The 18866-nt window shown below is 57.7% G+C and overlaps 1 protein-coding gene across 2 annotated transcripts in view; it reads left to right on the top strand.

The window, feature by feature from the left end:
* EFNA2 (ephrin A2) overlaps positions 1-18619 on the top strand; it is a 38986-nt gene extending 20367 nt beyond the window's left edge. The window contains exons 2-4 of one of the 2 annotated variants that reach the window (XM_030233209.2): positions 12001-12290; positions 14945-15010; positions 16208-18619. In XM_030233209.2, the coding sequence (XP_030089069.1) occupies positions 12001-12290; positions 14945-15010; positions 16208-16329 (478 nt within the window). In that variant the 3' untranslated portion in view covers positions 16330-18619. Of the gene's footprint in view, positions 1-12000; positions 12291-13346; positions 15011-16207 lie in introns of those variants that run through there. The other variant, XM_030233210.2, reaches the window with a different exon arrangement.
* Positions 18620-18866: the final 247 nt, after the last annotated feature.

Genomic DNA, 18866 nt, shown 5'->3' with positions numbered 1-18866 from the left:
TGACCTGGCATCCCCCTGACTCAGCATCCCCCATTCCCGACATCCTCCAGCCTCATCCTGTGCCCGTTTTCCCCTCTGGCTCAGGGTTTGTGCCCATCCAGGTGCGCTCCTGGCAGCAGAGGATGGCAGGAACAGCCATCATGGCAGGCATTTGGCATCCACCCTCTGTGCCACTGCCCTGCCATCCTCCCCTCAGCCAAACCCCAACTGGAGAGCGGCTCTGAGCAGAGCAAACCCTTGGGTTTGGGGAGGGTGACCTGGAACAGGTACTGCCTGCAGCAGCTGCCTCTGCCCGCGAGCTGCAGCTTCTAAGAAACAGAAAATAAGGAGAGTTTCAAAAAGGAAAAAAAAAAAAGGGAAAAAAAAAATAGGAAAAGTTCCCCGATTACATCTGGTGAAGTGACAAATCTGCCAGGCAGGTGATTATTCTGGGTATGGACGTGCCGAACACAGATGCCGATAGGATTAAAGGGGAAGGGGGGGAGCTCACCCTGTTAAACCAACACCTGATAAAAGAATAAACCAGCCCGAGGAATTAATTCCCAGCGCTGCCAAGGTCGTGCGGCGCCAGGCCCGCTACCACTGCCGTGGGGAAGGGACGGTGTCCGAGCTCTGGGGTGACCCCTGGGGCGCTGGACCCCCCCATGCCCGGGCACCCCGGCACTGCCGCAGCCCCCGCTCCCGGGAGCGCCCGTACCCGGCATGCCCTCGGCTGCCTGGTTGCTTTCCAGGCACGTCCCGGGCATCCCCTTGGGATGGCGCAGAAAATTAACAGCAGTTCAGATCTGAGGAACTTTATGACACGTGTATGATAGGACTGAACCAGGGCGTAATTGAATGACGGATGAGCTTCCAAGAGCCACATTTCCAGGGAGTAATGAAAAATAGAAGTGCTATTGACTAAAGGAGCTTTCGGCGGCCGGGCGGCACGGCGCGGGATGAGCCGCTGCCGGCGGGGGGAATGCATCAATACGGCGAGTAATAGCTCAGTTATTATAACTCTGGAAATGTCATTCAGGCCTAACCAGAGAACACTGGCTATTAACTAGCCTTAAACAGAACGCGCCGGGCGGGAGCCCGAGCCGCCAGCGCCCGATAATTATTTTACTTCTTTTCATGGCTCTGTCGCCTTTCCCACTGCGGGGAGCCCGGCCTGAGTGCCCGCAGCCCCGGGGGTCGCTGTTCCTGCCTGTGGCACTGAGCCAGGCCAGGTTCCTTGGGAGCTGCTCCAGGGCAAGGCCCCATCGCACCCCAGTTTGTCCCTGTCCCTCGCAGGGACTGCTGGCGTTGCTCTTGTCACCTGCAGCTACAAGCTCAGAGCTGCAGGCTTTGTGCACAAGCCGCCCCGTGTCCCTTCCTGCATCACTTCCCATGCACATCCCTTCCTTCATCCCTTCCTGCATCCCTCCCTGCATCTCTTTCTGCATCACTCCCCATGCACATCCCTCCTTGCATCCCTTCCTACATCCCTCCCTGCATCCCTTCCTACATCCCTTCCTACATCCCTTCCTTCATCCCTTGCTGCATCTCTTCCCTCATTCCTTCCATGCACATCCCTACCCACTGTTCTTCCCCTCATCCCTCCCTGCATCCCTCCAGTGCCTCTGCTGAGACATCCAGCCGGCAGCGATGGGATCTGGGCTGGCAGAGGCCGGCTCAGGGCCCGGTGCCCTGCGGAGCCCTGAGGTGTAATGAAAGCCCAGGGGAGAGTATCGAGTGATCCTAAATGGATTTTCTCCATTAGCTCAACCCCATCAGCCGGTTATCCCCTCCTGGAGCGCTCCAGGGCTGCCGCCAGTGGCACTTAGAGTGCTGCCAGCACCTGCTGCCGCAGCACAGCGCAGCACCCACCTGCTGGCACTGCCAGAGGGGACCCATCCTGCCAGCCCAGCACCATCCTCCTGCTTTTGGGGCACCCTTTTTGGGGGCCAGCATGCCTGTGAGAAAGATGGTGAGATGCAGGGGGGTCTCACAGCCCAGCCTGGGTACCCCAACATCCCACCCTGCCGTAGGAGAGGTTGTGGCGAGGGGGCACAGTGGGGTGAGGGAGGGTTGGCTCCTTCCCACATGCAGCCTCTCCCTGCTTGGCAAGTCGGAGTTCATCATTAGCCAGGAAATAATTAATTGTTGGGCAGACAAAAGGCATCGCTCGGCCCCCCTGGAGACCCTGTCAAAGGGAGCTGTCAGGGACGGGCGTGATAAATTGTGTCTCCACAGCCCCGCTCTGCCGGGACGGGGGACAGTGCAGGGGACACCCGGGACGGGTGTCCTTTGGCTGGGGGTCACTGCAGGTTTGCAGCCCGCCTGGTGTCCCCTGGGAGTGCCAGGGTGGCACTGAACAGAGGCAGGGGGCTGCGGGGTGACAGCAGGTGCCCGCTGTGTCCGTCCTTCTGAGCCGTGTCCCTGCTCCTGCCCGGCCCCGCCGTGACGTCCCGCTGGGCAGTGGCGGCCGATTTCCACCGCGTCGGCGTTTTCCCGGTGATTGCGGGGCCAGCGCTCGCCCGGCTCCCGCCGATCAAATTACCACCACTGCTCGCCCCAAATTCCCTGCCAGTCCAAGTGTTCCAAGGTTAAAGGGTCACCGGTGCTCCTGCCAACCCCCGCCCTGCTGCCACCCATCTTGCCACTGCCCGGAATTCAGACGCCTGCCGAAAATAGTGGCCTACAAGTGAAATAATGCACCAGTCTGTGTTTATCCATGTTCATTTGTGTGTCTTTAGCCAGTTGGGATGGGGAACGTGCTCCTTCTCTGTCGTTCCTGCTGCTGGACCCGCACCATGCAGGAAGATCCACCCCTAGGGCAGGGAAACTGAGGCACAGAAGCATTGGATACCGTGCTGGTGTTACAGCAGGACCGTGCCATGTCCTGGTTGTGGCTCTGGGATGAGACAAATGGAACGGCTCTGGGGAGTGCCAGGACAGTGGCTTGTTTGGCTTAGAGACCGGAGTGTGACACTGATCTATCTCCTCAGTGGCATTTCCTGCTGCTACCTGGGCCTTCACAGCACCGAGGACACCCAAAATCTCCCTCCTGCCTGGTGACAGTGGGACTGGCAGGGTGGGTGCCCCAGGAAAGGCTGTCCCTCACCTCCAGCACAGCAGGGAGGTGGCAGCAGATGAGACAAGAGGCTGGCACCGACACCGTGCCGCTGGTGACCCCACATCCCGAGGCTCTTCCTGCAGCATGCCAAGCCCAGCCACCATGATGCTGGGGCTCGGCCGTGCTAATGAGGTCACCCCTGGGGGGCTGTTTACCCCATCCCCCGCTGGAGACCCCCAAAGGCCGCCTTGATCCGGCTGTCCCAGCGGGCTGCGGCGCGGAGCCGGCGCGGGCGGCGGGGGGCCCGGCTGTCACCGGCTGATAACCCCCAGCGGCTCCGTCCCGTGCCCGTTATCAGCGCCCGCCCGCCTGGCCAGACGCGGTAATTAGGGCGCTCAGCGTGAGCCACCGGAGCACGGATGAGCACGCGTGATCCCGTGCACGGCTGGCACGTGCCCGGCGCCCGGCTGCGAGAGACGTGCGGTGCCCGACGGCGGCGGGGACGTGAGCAGGGCTGGCGTGCACAGGGCTCAGCGTGCACGGGGACACGAGTGCCAGGCTGTGTCTGTGGGGTCATGTGTGCCAGGCTGATGGCCATGGGGACACGGGTGCATGGTGGCATGCAGTGATTTGGGAATGAATCACCTCCCTTTGAAGCCTGGTGTCCCTGTCACCTTCACTGTTAACCACCACTGTGACCCCTCGTGCCACCTGGCTCTGCAGCTGTCTGGGTGTGCTGGCCCTCGTGCTGATCCCTCTTGGACCCTCACTCCTCCCCCTGGGCCTGACATTGCCGTGCCCATCCCATCACGGCCATCCTGTTGTGGCCACTCTTGTGTGCCCATTGCTCTGTGCCATCCCGCCGTACCCACCTCGCTGTGCCCCCGGCTCCCGGAGCAGCCACGGCGCTGCTGGCACTAACACAATTACCGTGACACTTCCCAGCCCTCGTCTCTCCGACAGTTCAGTTTCTGCTCTGATTCGATTTGCGCAGAACCGGCCGCGGGCCCGGCTGGCTGCCGCCATCCCTGGAGCCAGCTGGGCTGCTGGCACTCCCAGCTGTGGCCAGAGATCCCCCCAGGTGCCATCCCACCCCAGTGGGCACTGTGGCACTAAGGGCTGGCAGCAAGGGGTGTCACATGCACGGTGTCACATTCATGATCTGTGTGGTTCCTGGTGTCTCGGTAGCCGGGAGCTGCTCTGTGGTCATGGCAGAGCTGTGCTGGCATGTGAGGGTGGTGCCAGCTCCCAAAAATGTGTGGGGAGGGATGTGGGGCAGCAGGCCCTGCTCTGGATGGGGTGCCAAGGGAAGGAGATGGGCATGATGGAGTCTGGGGTGCCATGAGCATGAAGGGGGCACAGAGGAGCACCAGGGTGGGGTCTCAGAGGGGCCTGGGGGTCACTCACCCACAGCCCAGCCCGGGGTTCCGGGTGCCTCCTCAGTCCCCATCCCAGGGGCTCGTGACTGGCACCGCTTGGCGGCCACAGGTCGGGCTGGAGCAGCTGGGGCTCCTGCAGGAGAAGGAGTTGGAGCAGGACCTCTGCGCCGCCCCACTTTATTATTGAATTTAACCTACAGTCTTCCTTACATGCCACAGTGCCCGTAACTAGTGCAGAGGCTGCTTTTATGTGCAAATGAGGCTTTTTTTTTTTTAATCTTTGACAGAGAATGTGCTGTGTTTACATAACAGAGGGCCCTGGTACTCTGGAGAGGGCCACTGACAGTGCTGGCAGGAGATGTTAAGAAAGATCTAACATTTCTGATCTCTGTTTAGCCAGAGGCGCTGCGAGGCGGCGGGAGCAGCAGGGGAGGGTGGCTCTGGGGTGCCCTGGAGAGCAGCTTGGCTGTGCCTGCCCGGGCTCCGGGGCCAGGAACCTGGGGCAGAAGGGATGGAGCAGCTGCAGGAATGGGGTGGCACCAAAGGGTCACGATCTGGGTGTCCCTATGCTGTGATGGAGACCCCAGAACCCTCTCTAGGTTCTCCAACCCAATGCTTGGGACAGGGCTGCCCTTCTCCTGAGGTTTGGGAGCATCCAACAACCTTGGGATGAGCAAAAAGTGGTGGTGAGCCCAAAGGCTGGTGGTGAACCAGCAGCCAGGGGCTGAGGGGATGAACTGTCCCAGCTTCCCTCTGTCATCCACTGCCACCAGCAAAGGGAAAAACTCCTCCCGCCAGGTTAAGTGGAAAAATGACCAATATCCTGCGGCCTGCCAGGTTCAAGCGCATTAATTCCAGGGAGTTGGTTAATGGCAGTATTGATTAGTCTCAGCGCTGGGCTAACGAGCATCCATGCTAATGAGGGGTGAGTGGTGGGAATTGCAGCAGCTGGAGCAGTTCCAGGGAGCTTCTTTGGTTGTGGGGCGAGGGTAGAGCTCCCCAAAAAGAGGCTCCACCTGCCTGGGGAGTGGGTTCATCCCCCTGGATAGGCTGTGGCATGTGGAAAATGGAATATTTTTGTGTCAAAAATATGATTTCTGCCTGACACCTGTGTTTTTTCTGGACAAGCGGGTGATGTCATGAGTCTCAGGGAAAAACCTGTCTGATCCATGCTTGGCATCATGGCAGGGTGCATCCACCCAGCGTGTCCATGTCGTGCTGGGTCATGTGGAACTCCCAGCTCCCGGTGCATCCATAGGGTCGTGGCTCTGGTTGGGTTTATCCCAGGCACTGTGAGCTCTGGGGTCCCACTCAGGGAGGTGTTGTATGGGAACGAATCTCCCAATCCCAATCCCATGCACTGCGCTGTGGGGCTGAGGGTGAAGCTGCCCTGGCTCTTCCTTGGAAAGTTGCTCAGTTTTTGAACTCTTTGCTTTTTTTCTCTCTTTTTTCACTGCAAACACTTGAAAGGCCCCGTTCCTCCCCCTGCTGTCTCCAGCAGCCCCTCTGGCCCTGTCTCACTGCAGTCACCCTGTGGGGATGGGGGGGTGACATCCCAAGTTTGGCTTTGCATTTCCTTTGTGCAGCTTGGCAAAAAGTGGGATGGGGAGGGAGAATGATCTTGGAGTTTGGAGAACCAAGAAGAGCAGGTTTTGCTTTGGGGTGCCCAGGAGTATCCTTGGAGTGGCCCTGCAGTGGGGTGCAGGAGATGTAATGGGCCGCCAACCCGACGATGGGATACCTGTCCAGGATTGAGGTACCAGCCCCACAAAGGGGTGCCACCCCCACGGTGTGGTCCCAGCCACAGCCCAGTAGCAGCTGTTGATGAGGATCAGTTCCATTTTTCCAGGAGCATCCCTGCAGCCAGGGGAGGCTGAGCTGCTTCCGCGCCGTTTTCGGCGCCGCTTTGTGGGAATCCTCTCCCAGGTACCACGTGCCCAGGCCCCGCCAGGCTGGCGCTTGCATTTAAACAAATTTTATTTTCTTCTGTGTGCTAAATCCTCCCCACAGCCTGCGGGATCGGGCTCGGCTCCGCTTCTGGATCCGCAATCAGGCTGAAATAACAGCTCCGGGGGTCCCCATTTATCTCCGCGCCTCTCTCCTCGTGCATCCCAGCTCATCCCGCTCTGTCACCCCATCCTGTAATATCTCGGCATCTCCCTAAAGCAAAAGATGACAATAAAGTGTAAATGGGGAGTGTTGGCTCTGGAGCATAATGATGGCAATTTAGATGCCAGCCGTCATTTCCCCGCCGTTGCCCCAGGTAACAGGAGCCGCTGAATCCTGTGGGAACGCGGCCGAGGCGGGACGAGGTTACCTCGGAGGCTGATGGCTGTCCTGGGATTTTCTGTCATTTACCTTAAAAGGAGGGAAAGGGAAATATCCATCAATGGAGGTGTGAGCTCCGGCAGCGCCACGCTGAGCTGGGCTGGGGGTGCTGCTCCCCTGCTCCAGCTGGGGCAGTGCTGGTTCCTGACCAGCTCCAGGGATGCCAGAGCTGGGGAAGTGCCCCTTGGGTCTGCATGGAATTTGTTTTCATTACCCACAATGCCTGCCCCAGTCCTCATCCCCATCCCTGTGCCCATCTCCATCCCTGCCACTGTCCCTGTCTCTATTGCCATTCCCATGACTGTCCCCATTCCCATCCCCAGTCCTATCCCCATCCCTGTCCCTATTCCAGTTTTTATCTCCATCCCCATCTCCATCACTGTCCCTGTCTATCCCCCCTGTCCCCATCCCTGTCTCTGTCCCCATTCCCATACCTGTCCCCATCCCGTCCTCATCCCTCTCCTTATCTCTGTCCCCATCCACGTTCTTATCTCCATCCCTATCCTCGTCCATGTCCTTGTGTCTATCCCCATTCCCATCCCCGTCCCCACCCCTGTCCCACCCCTGTCCCCGGCCAGAGCAGCTCCGGGGCTGTCAGCTGAAGTTAAGCCCAAACCCAGCTGCCATCGGCGGGAGCCGTCACCGTCACCATCACTCCTGATCGCGGTGATTGAGCTCCCGAATGTGGAGCCGGGCTCGGAGGTTTGGAGCGGAGATAAATATCGGCATTAAAGCTGTCAGGGCCGGCGCCGCGGCGCTCCCACGGGGTCACCGACGGGGTCACCGATGGTGGCACTGCTGGGACCGGACCCTCCCGCTCGCCACGGCTCCCAGTGACAGCCCCGGGGGGTTTCATCCCATCCCGCTGCTCCCCAAAGAGGGAATTGTTTCCCAGAGCACCAGGAGGACCAGGAGCCCCAGCCCTGCCTGTGGTTTGATTGGCACCAGCATTTCCCAGGGACCAGCATGTTCCTGGGATTCCCCAGCTGGAAAGCTCCAGGAAAGAGGAAAGGGAAGGGAAAAGGGAAGGGAGAGAGAAAAGAGAAGGAAAACTGAAAAAGAATGGGAAACTGAAAGAGAAAGGGAAGGGAGGGGAAGAGAAAAGGAAGGGAAAGAACATAAACATGACAGGCCTTCCTACGGCCCCTCCACTGTCTGGCTGGGCCCTGGGGAGCCCTGTGCCCCCCTGCCCCGTGCCCACCTGCCCGTGCCCCCCAGCCCCTGCCCGTGCCCATCCTGCCCCCCATGCTCCCACTCACCCCCTCTTTATTTTTTTAATCAGCGGCGTCGCTTTCTGGCGCCGAAGCGTTTCCCAGCCCCGCACTCAGGAAACCTCATTAACACAGATCAAAAGGAGCTTTTAATGATTTATAAAGGTGCAGCAGTTTGGAGAAATTAAATAATTTAGGTGCTGTGTGTACGGCGGGGTCCCTCCGGACCACATTACCAGCGCTCCGCGAGCCACGACGCCGTCCCCGCTCTGTCCCACCGTGGCACCAGGGACAACGCCAGAGCCTCTGGGGACTGGGCTCATCACTGCCACAAGGGTTGGGGTCTATGGGGACAGGGCAGGGTGTCCCTGGAATGTCATCTCATCCCTGCCAGCACCAGGGCTTGGCCATGGCAGGATGCTGGGATCGTCTGGCGCAGCCTGGAGGGAGTTTGGGAGGTGCCGGTGCTGGGGATGCTCGCTCTCCACATGGAAAATATTTGGAAACACGGTTAAAATCAACCTTGGCCCTGGTGAGGTGGTGGGATGGAGCAGTGGGATGGTGTCTGGGGTGGCCAAACCCACTGGACCAAAACTGGCTGGACACAGTGTCCAGGTGCCTCCAGCTCTGGCTCCATCCCCTCCCAGCTCCGCAGGTGACTTCTGCCTCTTGAGCAGGGAATAGGGATCAGCCTCCAGGACACTGGGACCAGCACATGGCCCAAATTCCCCCTGGTGGCCCCGTCCTGCTCCTGCCCAGCGCTGCCAGTGTCATCCCGAGGGATGGTGCCGGGCTCGGCAGCGATCCCAGCTGCCCAAGGAGAAGGAGAAGCAGATGGAAAAGCGCCTTAAACGTTCCCGGCGTGAAGTCCATTGCCGGCCACGGCCACGCCAGGAGGCAGCCGAGCAACAGGATTAATGCAGCAAGGAGCTGTGGAAGGAGTGGGTGGGTGTCTGCACCCCAGGGACCCTTCCCTGCCACCCCCCAGCTCCAGGAGCCACTTTGTCCCCATTTCCTGATTTGGGGGGGGACACCTTGCAGGGCTGGGGGAGATGGGGGGGGTTGACATTGGCTGCTCTGCAGCTGAATTTCCATCAGGTTGTGTTTAATAGCCCCAAAGAGGGGCAGGAGGGCTGGGGGGGCTGGTTTGGGGGGGGTGGGGGGGAGCTGCTGTGTTTTATTTTGCTCTGTAATAGGCTTATTACTCCTGATCACGCTGTGACTATTTGAATGAAGGAGATTTCGGGAGATGAAAGTGGAAGGGAGATTTTAAATCTCTCAGCGCCTGGCCCCGCAAGGACGGGTGCCCTTGGAGCGGGGGGGGACCCCATACCTGGCCCCCTGCCCCATCCCCCCCTCACCCCTCTGCCCCTGTGAGCCCCGACCGGCCCCCAGGGGTTCCAAACCTCCTAATTTCCAGCCTCAATTTATTCATGGCCGGTTTATACCCATTTGTTTATGTGCCAACACCGTTCCTCAGCTTAAATAGCTCTTTTCCATCCATAATATTCCCCCCCCTTCCCCGTATTCCAGTGGGCGCAATCATATCTCTTTTCAAGCTGTTCAGGAAAGAAAAATCTGAATTATTTAACCCTTGGGACACTGGCTGGTCTCGCAGGGTGTAGAGAGACAAATCCGCTTTGTTCCTGTGCTGGGTCGCTGCCCGAATTTGGGAATTTTGGGAGGATGCTGCTGCACCTCAGAGGGGAAACTGAGGCACTGGCTGTGGTTTGGGGGACCAGGGCCAAGGTTTGGATGTGGGATTTGCTCTCCTGGTTGGGTCTGCCCTGCAGGGGCCAGGGGTCTCCATCTGCAGGTGCCTCTCCTCTCAGAAGGTTTTTCCCCTGCACAGTGAATATCCAAGAGGTAAAAACTTGAGAAGCCAATGTGTTTCCAGCATGGAGATACCACCCTGCCTGGCATGGTGTGAGACACAGGGGTTGGGACCTGCCAAGGGGGCTTCACCTGCTCTGGGATTTTAATTCCAGACAGTTTTCCTCTGATGGATTCTTGCTCCTGTTGTGAAGGGGCAGGGATGTCACGGTGCTGGGAGGTTGTTGATTAAACCCAAACCTGATGCAGCCAGGCTGGGTGGGTGACAGGTCCTGTGCTGGGGCCCCACAGTGCTGGAGGGTGAGAGCATAGAGCTCTGGAGCTGGGGTGTCCATGGAGCGTGGGCTGCCAGCCTGGGGGTTGTCCTGGGTACATCCCTGGTGCTGGCATCATCCCCATCCCATGGCATCAGACTGGGATGCACTGGGGGAGCCCAGGACCCCATGCAGAGTGGGGTGCACCATGCTGGGGGTCCCCCCAGATCCCCTCACCCAAAGGAGGGTGACCCTCCTCCCTGTAGCCCCCCTGCACCCATCTGTGTCTGGGCCATTAATCAGCTTTAATTCAGCAACTTGTCTCTCCCTCAAAGTGAGTTTTTCCCCAAAAATGTAATAATTATTATTCCTATTATTCCCCTGATACGTGGGGGCCCCCCTGCCTTTGCTTGGGCTTTAGTAACGATCATTAAAATAAATAATTTTTTAAAATAAAAGGCAGCAAGAAGAAGGTTTTTTTGTTGGTTTTTTTCCTTTAAATATTTTTTATTGTTCTCCGTGCATTTGAAAATTGTTTCCCAGTAAATTCCAGCCCTTTGTATTAATTTTACATTTTCCAATGTTACCTTGCCAGGGGCAGGGTTGGCACAACTGGCTCGGGAAAGGAGAGGGAAGGAGAGGGAGAAACCCTGCTCCTTAATTAGCGCGTTCCCTGTGTGATCAGAGAGCTTATGAGGCAGGTAATGAGCTGGAGGGGGGCTGCAGGACTCCCCCCTCCCCACACCACCCCCCTTCTTCCCCCCCTTCCCTTTTGGGGGTCACTCTCCGCCGCCATCCCGCCGCAGGGAGGGAGGATGCACTTTTGGGGTGTTTCTGGATGAGTTGAAGCCGTCTCAGCAGCTGCCACAGCCTCAGGGGGTGTTTGGGAGCCCCAAGGTGCTGCTTTGGGAGGTTGAGGGGGTTTTGGTCACTGTCCCCAGCCCACCAGGGCTGTGCTGTCCCCTCCAGCCACTGGCCAAGCCTAGAGCTGTGGGGTGACCACTGTCCTGGCAGTGCTGAGGTTTTGGGGGGCTACCTGAGGAGGAGAACGTTAAATTGATAGGAAAAACCCTCAAACTGATATGAAAAAAACTCACTCAGTGAGGAGGGGAAGCCAAGCTGACAGGGGGGAGCGGCGAATTCAGCCTTGAGCCCCACCAGCTGTGGTGCTGGGGGTCTGGAATTTGGGGAGGGGATCACAGGGGCCGCCCTGAGGAGCTGGAGGGGGGTTGCTGGCATGTGCCACGGAGTTCTCCAGTGCTGCTAATCCCTTAATCTCCGGGGTAGTCGGTGCCAAGAACACCAGTGACACCGGGATTGCAGCGCCGCCGGGAATCATCGTTTTTGTGTGGTTTCCTGCCAAAAGGTGCTGGTTTGTTGGCATGAAACAAAGAGGATCTGGGTTAGTCTGGAGGTTAATGGGGCTGGTGGGGTTGGATCAGGCTTTGGATGACGGAGAGGTGAGGCCCTGGCACAGGGTGCCCAGAGCAGCTGTGGCTGCCCCATCCCTGGAAGCGTCCAAGGCCAGCTTGGACAGGGTTTGGAGCAACCTGGGACAGTGGAAGGTGTCGCTGCCCATGGCATTGGGGACTGGATGGGCTTTGGGGTCCTTCCCACCTAAACCATCCTGAGATTCCATGGTCCTGCGTTTGCCTGCCCCTCCTTACCCACTCATATTTGATAATCCTGGATCAGCTGGAGGCACCACTTGATGTCCTGGGAATGGCTCTCCTTGGCTCATTCCTGCAAAACAAGGAGGATTTCCAGTCCCAAAAACAGCAGCTTGGCAGAGTGCCAGCCCAGGACACCAAGCAGGGCACAGAAACAGAACACCCACGGGGTCTGGATGAGCTTTAATGTCCCTTCACCCCAAACCTCTGCGTGATTCCACGCCGGGAGGGGTCTCCAGACGAGCGAGAACGAGTTTGTGACCCACTGACCCAACATCTCCGCAGGTTCCACCGCGGGGACTACACGGTGGAGGTGAGCATCAACGACTACCTGGACATCTACTGCCCTCACTACGAGGAGCCGCTGCCGGAGCGGATGGAGAGGTACATCCTCTACATGGTCAACTACGAGGGCCACGCGTCCTGCGACCACCGGCAGCGCGGCTTCAAGCGCTGGGAGTGCAACCGCCCCGACTCCCCCAACGGGCCCCTCAAGTTCTCCGAGAAGTTCCAGCTCTTCACCCCCTTCTCGCTGGGCTTCGAGTTCCGACCCGGCCATGAGTATTACTACATCTGTGAGTGGGGTTGGGGATGGGGTGGTTCTGGTGGTTGGGTTTGTGTCGGTGACCCAAAATGCTGCAGAATCCCCTCAAAAGTGCGGCGCGTCCGGCTCAGAGTAAACATCTCGTGGAAAGCTTTGCTGGGGTTGTCACAGCTCTGGGCATGAGAATGACCAGGATTGTCCAGAGGCATGGTGCCATCCCAGTGGAAATGGCACTGGGAATGGCCCCAGCCCCAGAGAGTGTTCCCATAAACTCCTGTGTATTCTTGTGCTCTCAAAAATATTCCCGTGGTCTCTCATGTAATTCCTGTGCTCTCCCATCTATTCCCATGCTCTCCTATGTATTTCTATGCTCTTACATGTAATTCCTGTGCTCTCCCATCTATTCCCATGCTCTCCTATGTATTTCTATGCTCTTACATGTAATTCCTGTGTTCTCCCATCTGTTCCCATGCTCTCCTATGTATTTCTGTGCTCTCATGTAATTCCTGTGCTCTCCCATAGACCCCTGAGCTCTCCCATGGAATTCCCATGTTCTCACATGGAGTTCCTGTGCTCTCCCATGTATCCCTGTGCTCTCCTGAATCTGGGCTCCCTTTCTCACCCAAACCTGAGCTGCCTGGCCTGCTCAGGAGGAAACTCTGGTGCTGGCTGCAGGACGGGGGCTCCTGGCAGGGAATTTCCACTTCCAGAACATCCGCAGGGACAGGAGGGGGAGAGGAGCCCACTGGAAAAATAATCCAGCAGTGCTGGGAGCAGGTGCTGGGATAAAACCCAAACCCAGACGAGGCAGCGCGACCCCAACCCCGCTGGCCTCTCCAGAGCCACGGCCACGCTCCTCCGCCTTATCATTCCTCCTCTTTTTCCTAAAGCAGCTGTTTTCAGCCCACTTAATTTGTTCCTTTTATCTATATTAAATTACCATTTCCCCCCTCTTCCTCTCCCCCCGTGAAATGTCACCAGCGCAATAACTGCGGCCACAACTCTCTCTGTCTCTCTTCCCCCCCACCAACAACCTCCCCCCCGCTTTTATTTTATTTTTTTTTTTTTTTTTTTTTAATGTCGTTAGGGAGAGATTACACAGGAGTAAATGGGAAGCTGATCATTGCTAACCCGGTTAGAATTCCCGTCATGCGGAACATTAGAAATTATGCCTCTTTGAGGAACCGTATTTAGCAGACATGAAAGAAAAGAAATTACCTCCTCCTCGAGCCCACGGATTGGAATCCATTAACCCGCCGGCACCGGGACACGCTCGTGCCTCTGGAGCGGGTCAAGGGCACGCGCTGGCCCCGGGGATGGAGCTGGGATGCAGCAGGATGGGATGGGATTCTGTGGGGTGGGATGGGATTCGGTGGGTTGGGATGCTGCAGGATGGGATTCTGCGGGTTGGGATTCTTTGGGATAGAATTCTGCGGGGTGGGATGCTGTGGGATGGGATTCTGTGGGTTTGGATGCTGCAGGATGGGATTCTGCGGGTTGGGATTCTTTGGGATAGAATTCTGCGGGGTGGGATGCTGTGGGATGGGATTCTGTGGTTTCGATGCTGTGGGATGGGATTCTGTGGGTTTGGATGCAGCTGGATGGGATTCTGTGAATTTGGATGCTGCAGGATGGGATTCTGTGAATTTGGATTCTGTGGGATGGGATTATGCAGGATGGGATGCTGTGGGATGGGATTCTGTGGGTTTGGATTCTATGGGTTTGGATGCAGCTGGATGGGATTCTGTAGGATAGGATGCTGTGGGATGGGATTCTGTGGGATAGGATGCTGTGGGATGGGATTCTGTGAATTTGGATTCTGTGGGATGGGATTCTGTGGGTTTGGATTCTATGGAATGGATTCTGTGGGATGTAATTATGTGTGTTGGGATGCTGTGGGTTGGAATGTGGCAGGATGGGATTCTGTAGGATAGAATTCTGTGGGATGGAATTCTATGTGTTGGGGTGCTGTGGGTTGGGATTCTGTGGGATGGGATTCTGTGAGTTGGGATGCTGTGGGATAGAATTCTGCAGGATGGGATGCTGTGGGATGGGATGCTGTGGGTTCGATGCTGTGGGATGGAATTCCATGGGTTGAGATGCTGCAGGATGGGATTCTGTGGATTTGGATTCTGTGGGATGTAATTCTGCAGGATGGGATGCTGTGGGATAGGATGCTATGGAATGGGATTCTGTGGGTTGGGATGCTGTGGGATGGGATTCTGTGGGTTGGGATGCTGTGGGAAGTCTGTGGTGCCCCTTAGTTCAGCACTTTCTCCGTCCCCCCATGGGGTAGAGCGCCAAAAAGGAAAAGAAAATGGGAGGGTAAAAAAACCCCACCCCCATGGAGGGTTGGCAGCAGCCCTGGAGGAGCTGGGATGGAGGAGTTGGGGTGCTCATGGTCCTGCTCAGCTCAGCACCTTTTCTTTCCCTCCATGGGGTGAAGTGCCAAAACAGAAAAGGGAAGGGTAAAAAAACCCCTTGCTTTAATTAAAAAAAGAGAAAATTAAATCTCTTTTTATACATATAAAATAATCCCATTTTCTCATCCCGAGAGGAAGTATCACCCTGATAATTACTGCAATTCCCTTTCTCCCAATGTTTATTACTTTTATTCAGTGCCTTGACCCTCGTTTTGCCACTGTCCCCACAATCCACCCCCTTTGTCCCCTTTTCCTCCTGCAGCCGCGTCCCCCCCGAACACGGTGGACAGGCCCTGCCTGAAGCTGAAGGTTTATGTTCGGCCAACAAGTGAGTGAGAGCTTTGGGGGGTCCCTGGGGGGGTCCCCAGGTCCTGCCCCATGGGTTGGGGGCGAGTGGTGGCCTTTGGGTACCACCCCGATGGTGACAGGGATGGGGACAGGGCCCCTCGGCTCTGTTGGAGCCATCTCAGCACTGTCCAGACAGAGACATAGGGAAAAAAAAAAATTAATAACAATAATCATCCCTGCTCAGTGGCTACTTTTCCAACTCGCATAAATCAGCCATTTAAAAAAACAAATTAATAATTTTCTTCTCCTGTTAACGTGTAATTAGCAAATGGCAGCGGCTCTCCCTGGGGACAGCGGAATGTCACCGGGTAACTGATGGCTCTCGCCTCCCTTCCTTTGGTGGCTTTAAAATAAAACCCAACCTAACAGAACCATCTGTAAAAACTCATCATGTTCCATTCAGGATGAGGGAGGGGAAAAAAAAAATCTCTCCTGATATTATTTTTTAAGTATTTTAATAATATTGGGATTTTGTTCCGTCTTGCGGAGGGGAAGAGAAGGGAAGGGGGAGAGAGGCTGGGCCTGGGGGGTGCTGGGAGGTCCCTGGGAGGGCACCCCTTGACTGGGTCTGGCCCTGGAATGAGTCTGGAAACTTCATCCTGGCACGAGGGACCCTCTGGAATTGGGGGCACAGGGGGATCAGGTGGGTGGAGCATTGGAGCATCCCCAGGCAGGACCAGACTCTGCTTCTCCTGCCTCCAGGTCCATAAAAATCCATAATCCAGTGAAAAACTGGAGCGAGCTGAGCTGGGGAGTGGCCACATGAGGTCCTGTGTGTCCCCCCCCGTGCACAGGACCCTGCCCTGAGTGGGTCCATCCCTGGCTAAACCCCGGGGACAATGTCACCTCCCTGTGGCACATGGGAATGGGGTACAGCATTCCCTAATCCCAGAAAAAGGGCAGGAGCTGTGCCCTGTGCCCTCGCCCACCCCGGGGAGCACCCTCGGCATTCCCACCCTCACGGCTGCACTTGGGTGTCCCCGTGTCACATCCCGGCGGTGACAGCTGCACTTTTGGGGAAGCTGGGATTTGGGGAGGGGTCAGCGCCCAGCGCACGGCCGCGGGAATGCTGCCAGATCCCAATCCCGGCGCGCCGAGCATCCCCGCGCTCCGGTTCCAGCCCGGATCGCAGCCATCCCACCGGCTCACCCTCCCTCTGTTCCTTCCTTTTCCACAGACGATTCCCTCTACGAGTCCCCGGAGCCCATCTTCACCAGCAACAACTCCTGCTGCAGCCTCAGGGTGCCGCCGGCGGCGCTGGCGGTGGTGCCGGTCGTCTGGACGCTCCTGGTCTCGTAGCACCGACACCGACGCGCCGGGAGCGGCTCCGCGGGGCGGGAGCGGCCCGGGGACGGATCCCGCCCGCCCCGAATCGCCTGGATGGTGCCCAGGGAGGGTCGGTGCCGCCGGCGAGGATCCTGTCGCCGCCTGAAGTCCCCGCCGTGGCACGGCAGTCCCGCCGGGAGTGGTGCCGGGCTGTCCCGGGGAATGGGTCCCGAATTTCCATCCCTGCCCTGCAGCTCTGGCTGTCCCGGTGGGGCGTTGCTTTTTACATTTCTAGACCAAATACAGAGTCCTCGTCCGTTTTTTTTTTTTGGTTTTTTTTTTTTTAATTTGGGTTTTTTTGTTTGTTTGTTTTGGTTTTTTAGAAGAAAAATATTTTTATTTTTATTTGTGGAGTTTTCGGGTCCCCTTGGTGCCAGACTGACCCGCACGGGCCGGGCTCGAGTCCCCGCTGAGCCCTCGTTGTCCCCGCTGCGGGCAGAGCCACCGGGACCACCGGACACAGCGATGGTGCCACCGGCTCCGTGGGCACGGACTCCTTCCCAGCCCGGCCACAGGACGTCACGGAGCCGGTACCCGCCACCCCCTGCCACCCCCTGCCCCAGGCACGGGGGGCCTGGACGGACACAGCCCCCTCTGAGCACCCAGGGCTTCACCCTGTCCCCTCCGCTCGTGCCATGGATGTCACCGCGTCCCCGTGGGACACGGGGGTGGCTCCGTGAGCAGCAAAGGAAACTGAATGCAGCCGAGGAGAGCCCTGGGGACAGCTGGCCTGGGGACACTGGGGAGCACTGGGGATGTGTGGCCAGCACAGCAGCACCGAGGATGGCGCTGGGAGAGCAGCGAGTGGCCAGCGAGGAGAGCACCAGGGGTGACCGGCACCGGGAGCACCGCGTGGCCACTGGCACGGAGAGCACCGGGCACGGCTGGCACTGAAGACGACTGGCACAGAGAGCACTGGGCACGGCTGGCACTGAAGGCGACTGGCACTGGGAGCACCGGGAAGGGCTGGCACTGCAAGTGGCCGGCACTGGGAAGGCTGGGAATGGCTGGCTGGCACGGGGAGCACCGCCGGGCGCTGGGAGCCGGCAGGCCGGGCTCGCCCAGCCGTGGGCATCGCTGCGAGGGCGTTTGGCCGGCGCCGGGGCGGGAGGAGTGTGTGCCATGGATTTTCCTCCTCCACCCTGCTCCGTGTCCCCCCGATGCCTTGGGGTACAGGAGCCCCCGTGGGGGGGGGAGCCAGCGGCCGCGTGCGGGAACTTCCTGGCGCTCCCCCATTGTCCCCCGACATTGCAGGGCTGGGCTTGGGGATTTTTCCCTTTTCCTTTGCATTAATAAGTGAAACCCCCCCCTCAAACCCCCAATCCGAGGTTGGCCGTAACCCCAGGGGTGGCAGATCCCCAGGGAGGGGTCACCCCACTGCCCCGGGGTCTGACCCCTCCTCGCCTTAAATCTGGGGCTGTCCCACCTTGGGGAGGTCCTGTGCCCATCCCGCAGAAGCCAGGGGTGGTGGGTGGTCCCGGGGGATGCCAGAGATGGGCTCAGACCTGTCTGGAGCCTCCCCAATCCGAGTGGATCCTGCAGTGGGGGCCGGGGGGGCTCTGTCCCTGTACATACAGCGCTATACTGTGAGCGGTTTTTTTTATGTATTGTTGAGAATGGATTTTATGGAAGGGTTTATCTTATTTTTATTTTATTTTTATTTTTTAGACTAGGAAGCTGGAATCTTGCAATAAGCTCATCCCGAACATCCAAAAAAAAAAAAAAAGAAAAGAAAAAAAATTTACAAAAAATAGAAAATTACAAAAAAACCCCAAAAAAACCCCACATGATTAAAAAAAAAAAAAAATCGCATTCCCTGCCGTCCCTGTCCCGTGTGTCCAGACCAGGTCGTGGTTCCCGAAGGTGACAAAAGCATTGTGTTTATTGGGGGGGGGGGATGCAGGGGGCACCCGCCAGGCTCCCACACGGAGCCGGCAGCACCCGCCTGGCCTTCGGTCTGTGTTTTATATATATATAGATTATATATATAAATATCTATATTGTGTACAGCGACTGTGGGAGAGTGGAAGGATGGAGGCGGCAGCAGGGCCAGCGGTGGGGGAGGGCTGGGGGTCCCCTGGAGCAGCCCCCCTGCCCTCGGCGCTGTCCCCCCCGCCCCCGTGCTGGTCCCCGTCGCGCCTCGCTCCGTCCTTCGACATTTCCGCTTTCGTCCTCGACGTCGTGCTGATGGTAACCGGATCTCTCACCCCCCATTTGGATTCTGTATTTTTTTATAATAAAATGCAAATAAATGTCGTGTGAGGCCCTTGCTTTGAGGAATCACTTCTCCCTCTCCGTGCGGCTCCGTGTCCCCTCTGGGGGTGTCCAGGGTTGTGTCTCCGGAGGACTCCGGCTCCAGGGGGTCCATCCTTGCTCCCTTTCCCTTGGTACATCAGGGCTCTGCAGCCAGACCTCTCTGCTGGGTGGTGTGTTAATTACAGGAAGGACTTAATTACCCTGTTAATTAATAATAATGGATATTAAATTAATTAATGTGCAATTGTTGATAG

The sequence above is a fragment of the Serinus canaria genome, chromosome 28 (assembly GCF_022539315.1).
Source record: "Serinus canaria isolate serCan28SL12 chromosome 28, serCan2020, whole genome shotgun sequence".
Taxonomy (NCBI): Eukaryota; Metazoa; Chordata; class Aves; order Passeriformes; family Fringillidae; genus Serinus; species Serinus canaria.
This window is presented reverse-complemented; position numbering and strand designations above follow the sequence as displayed.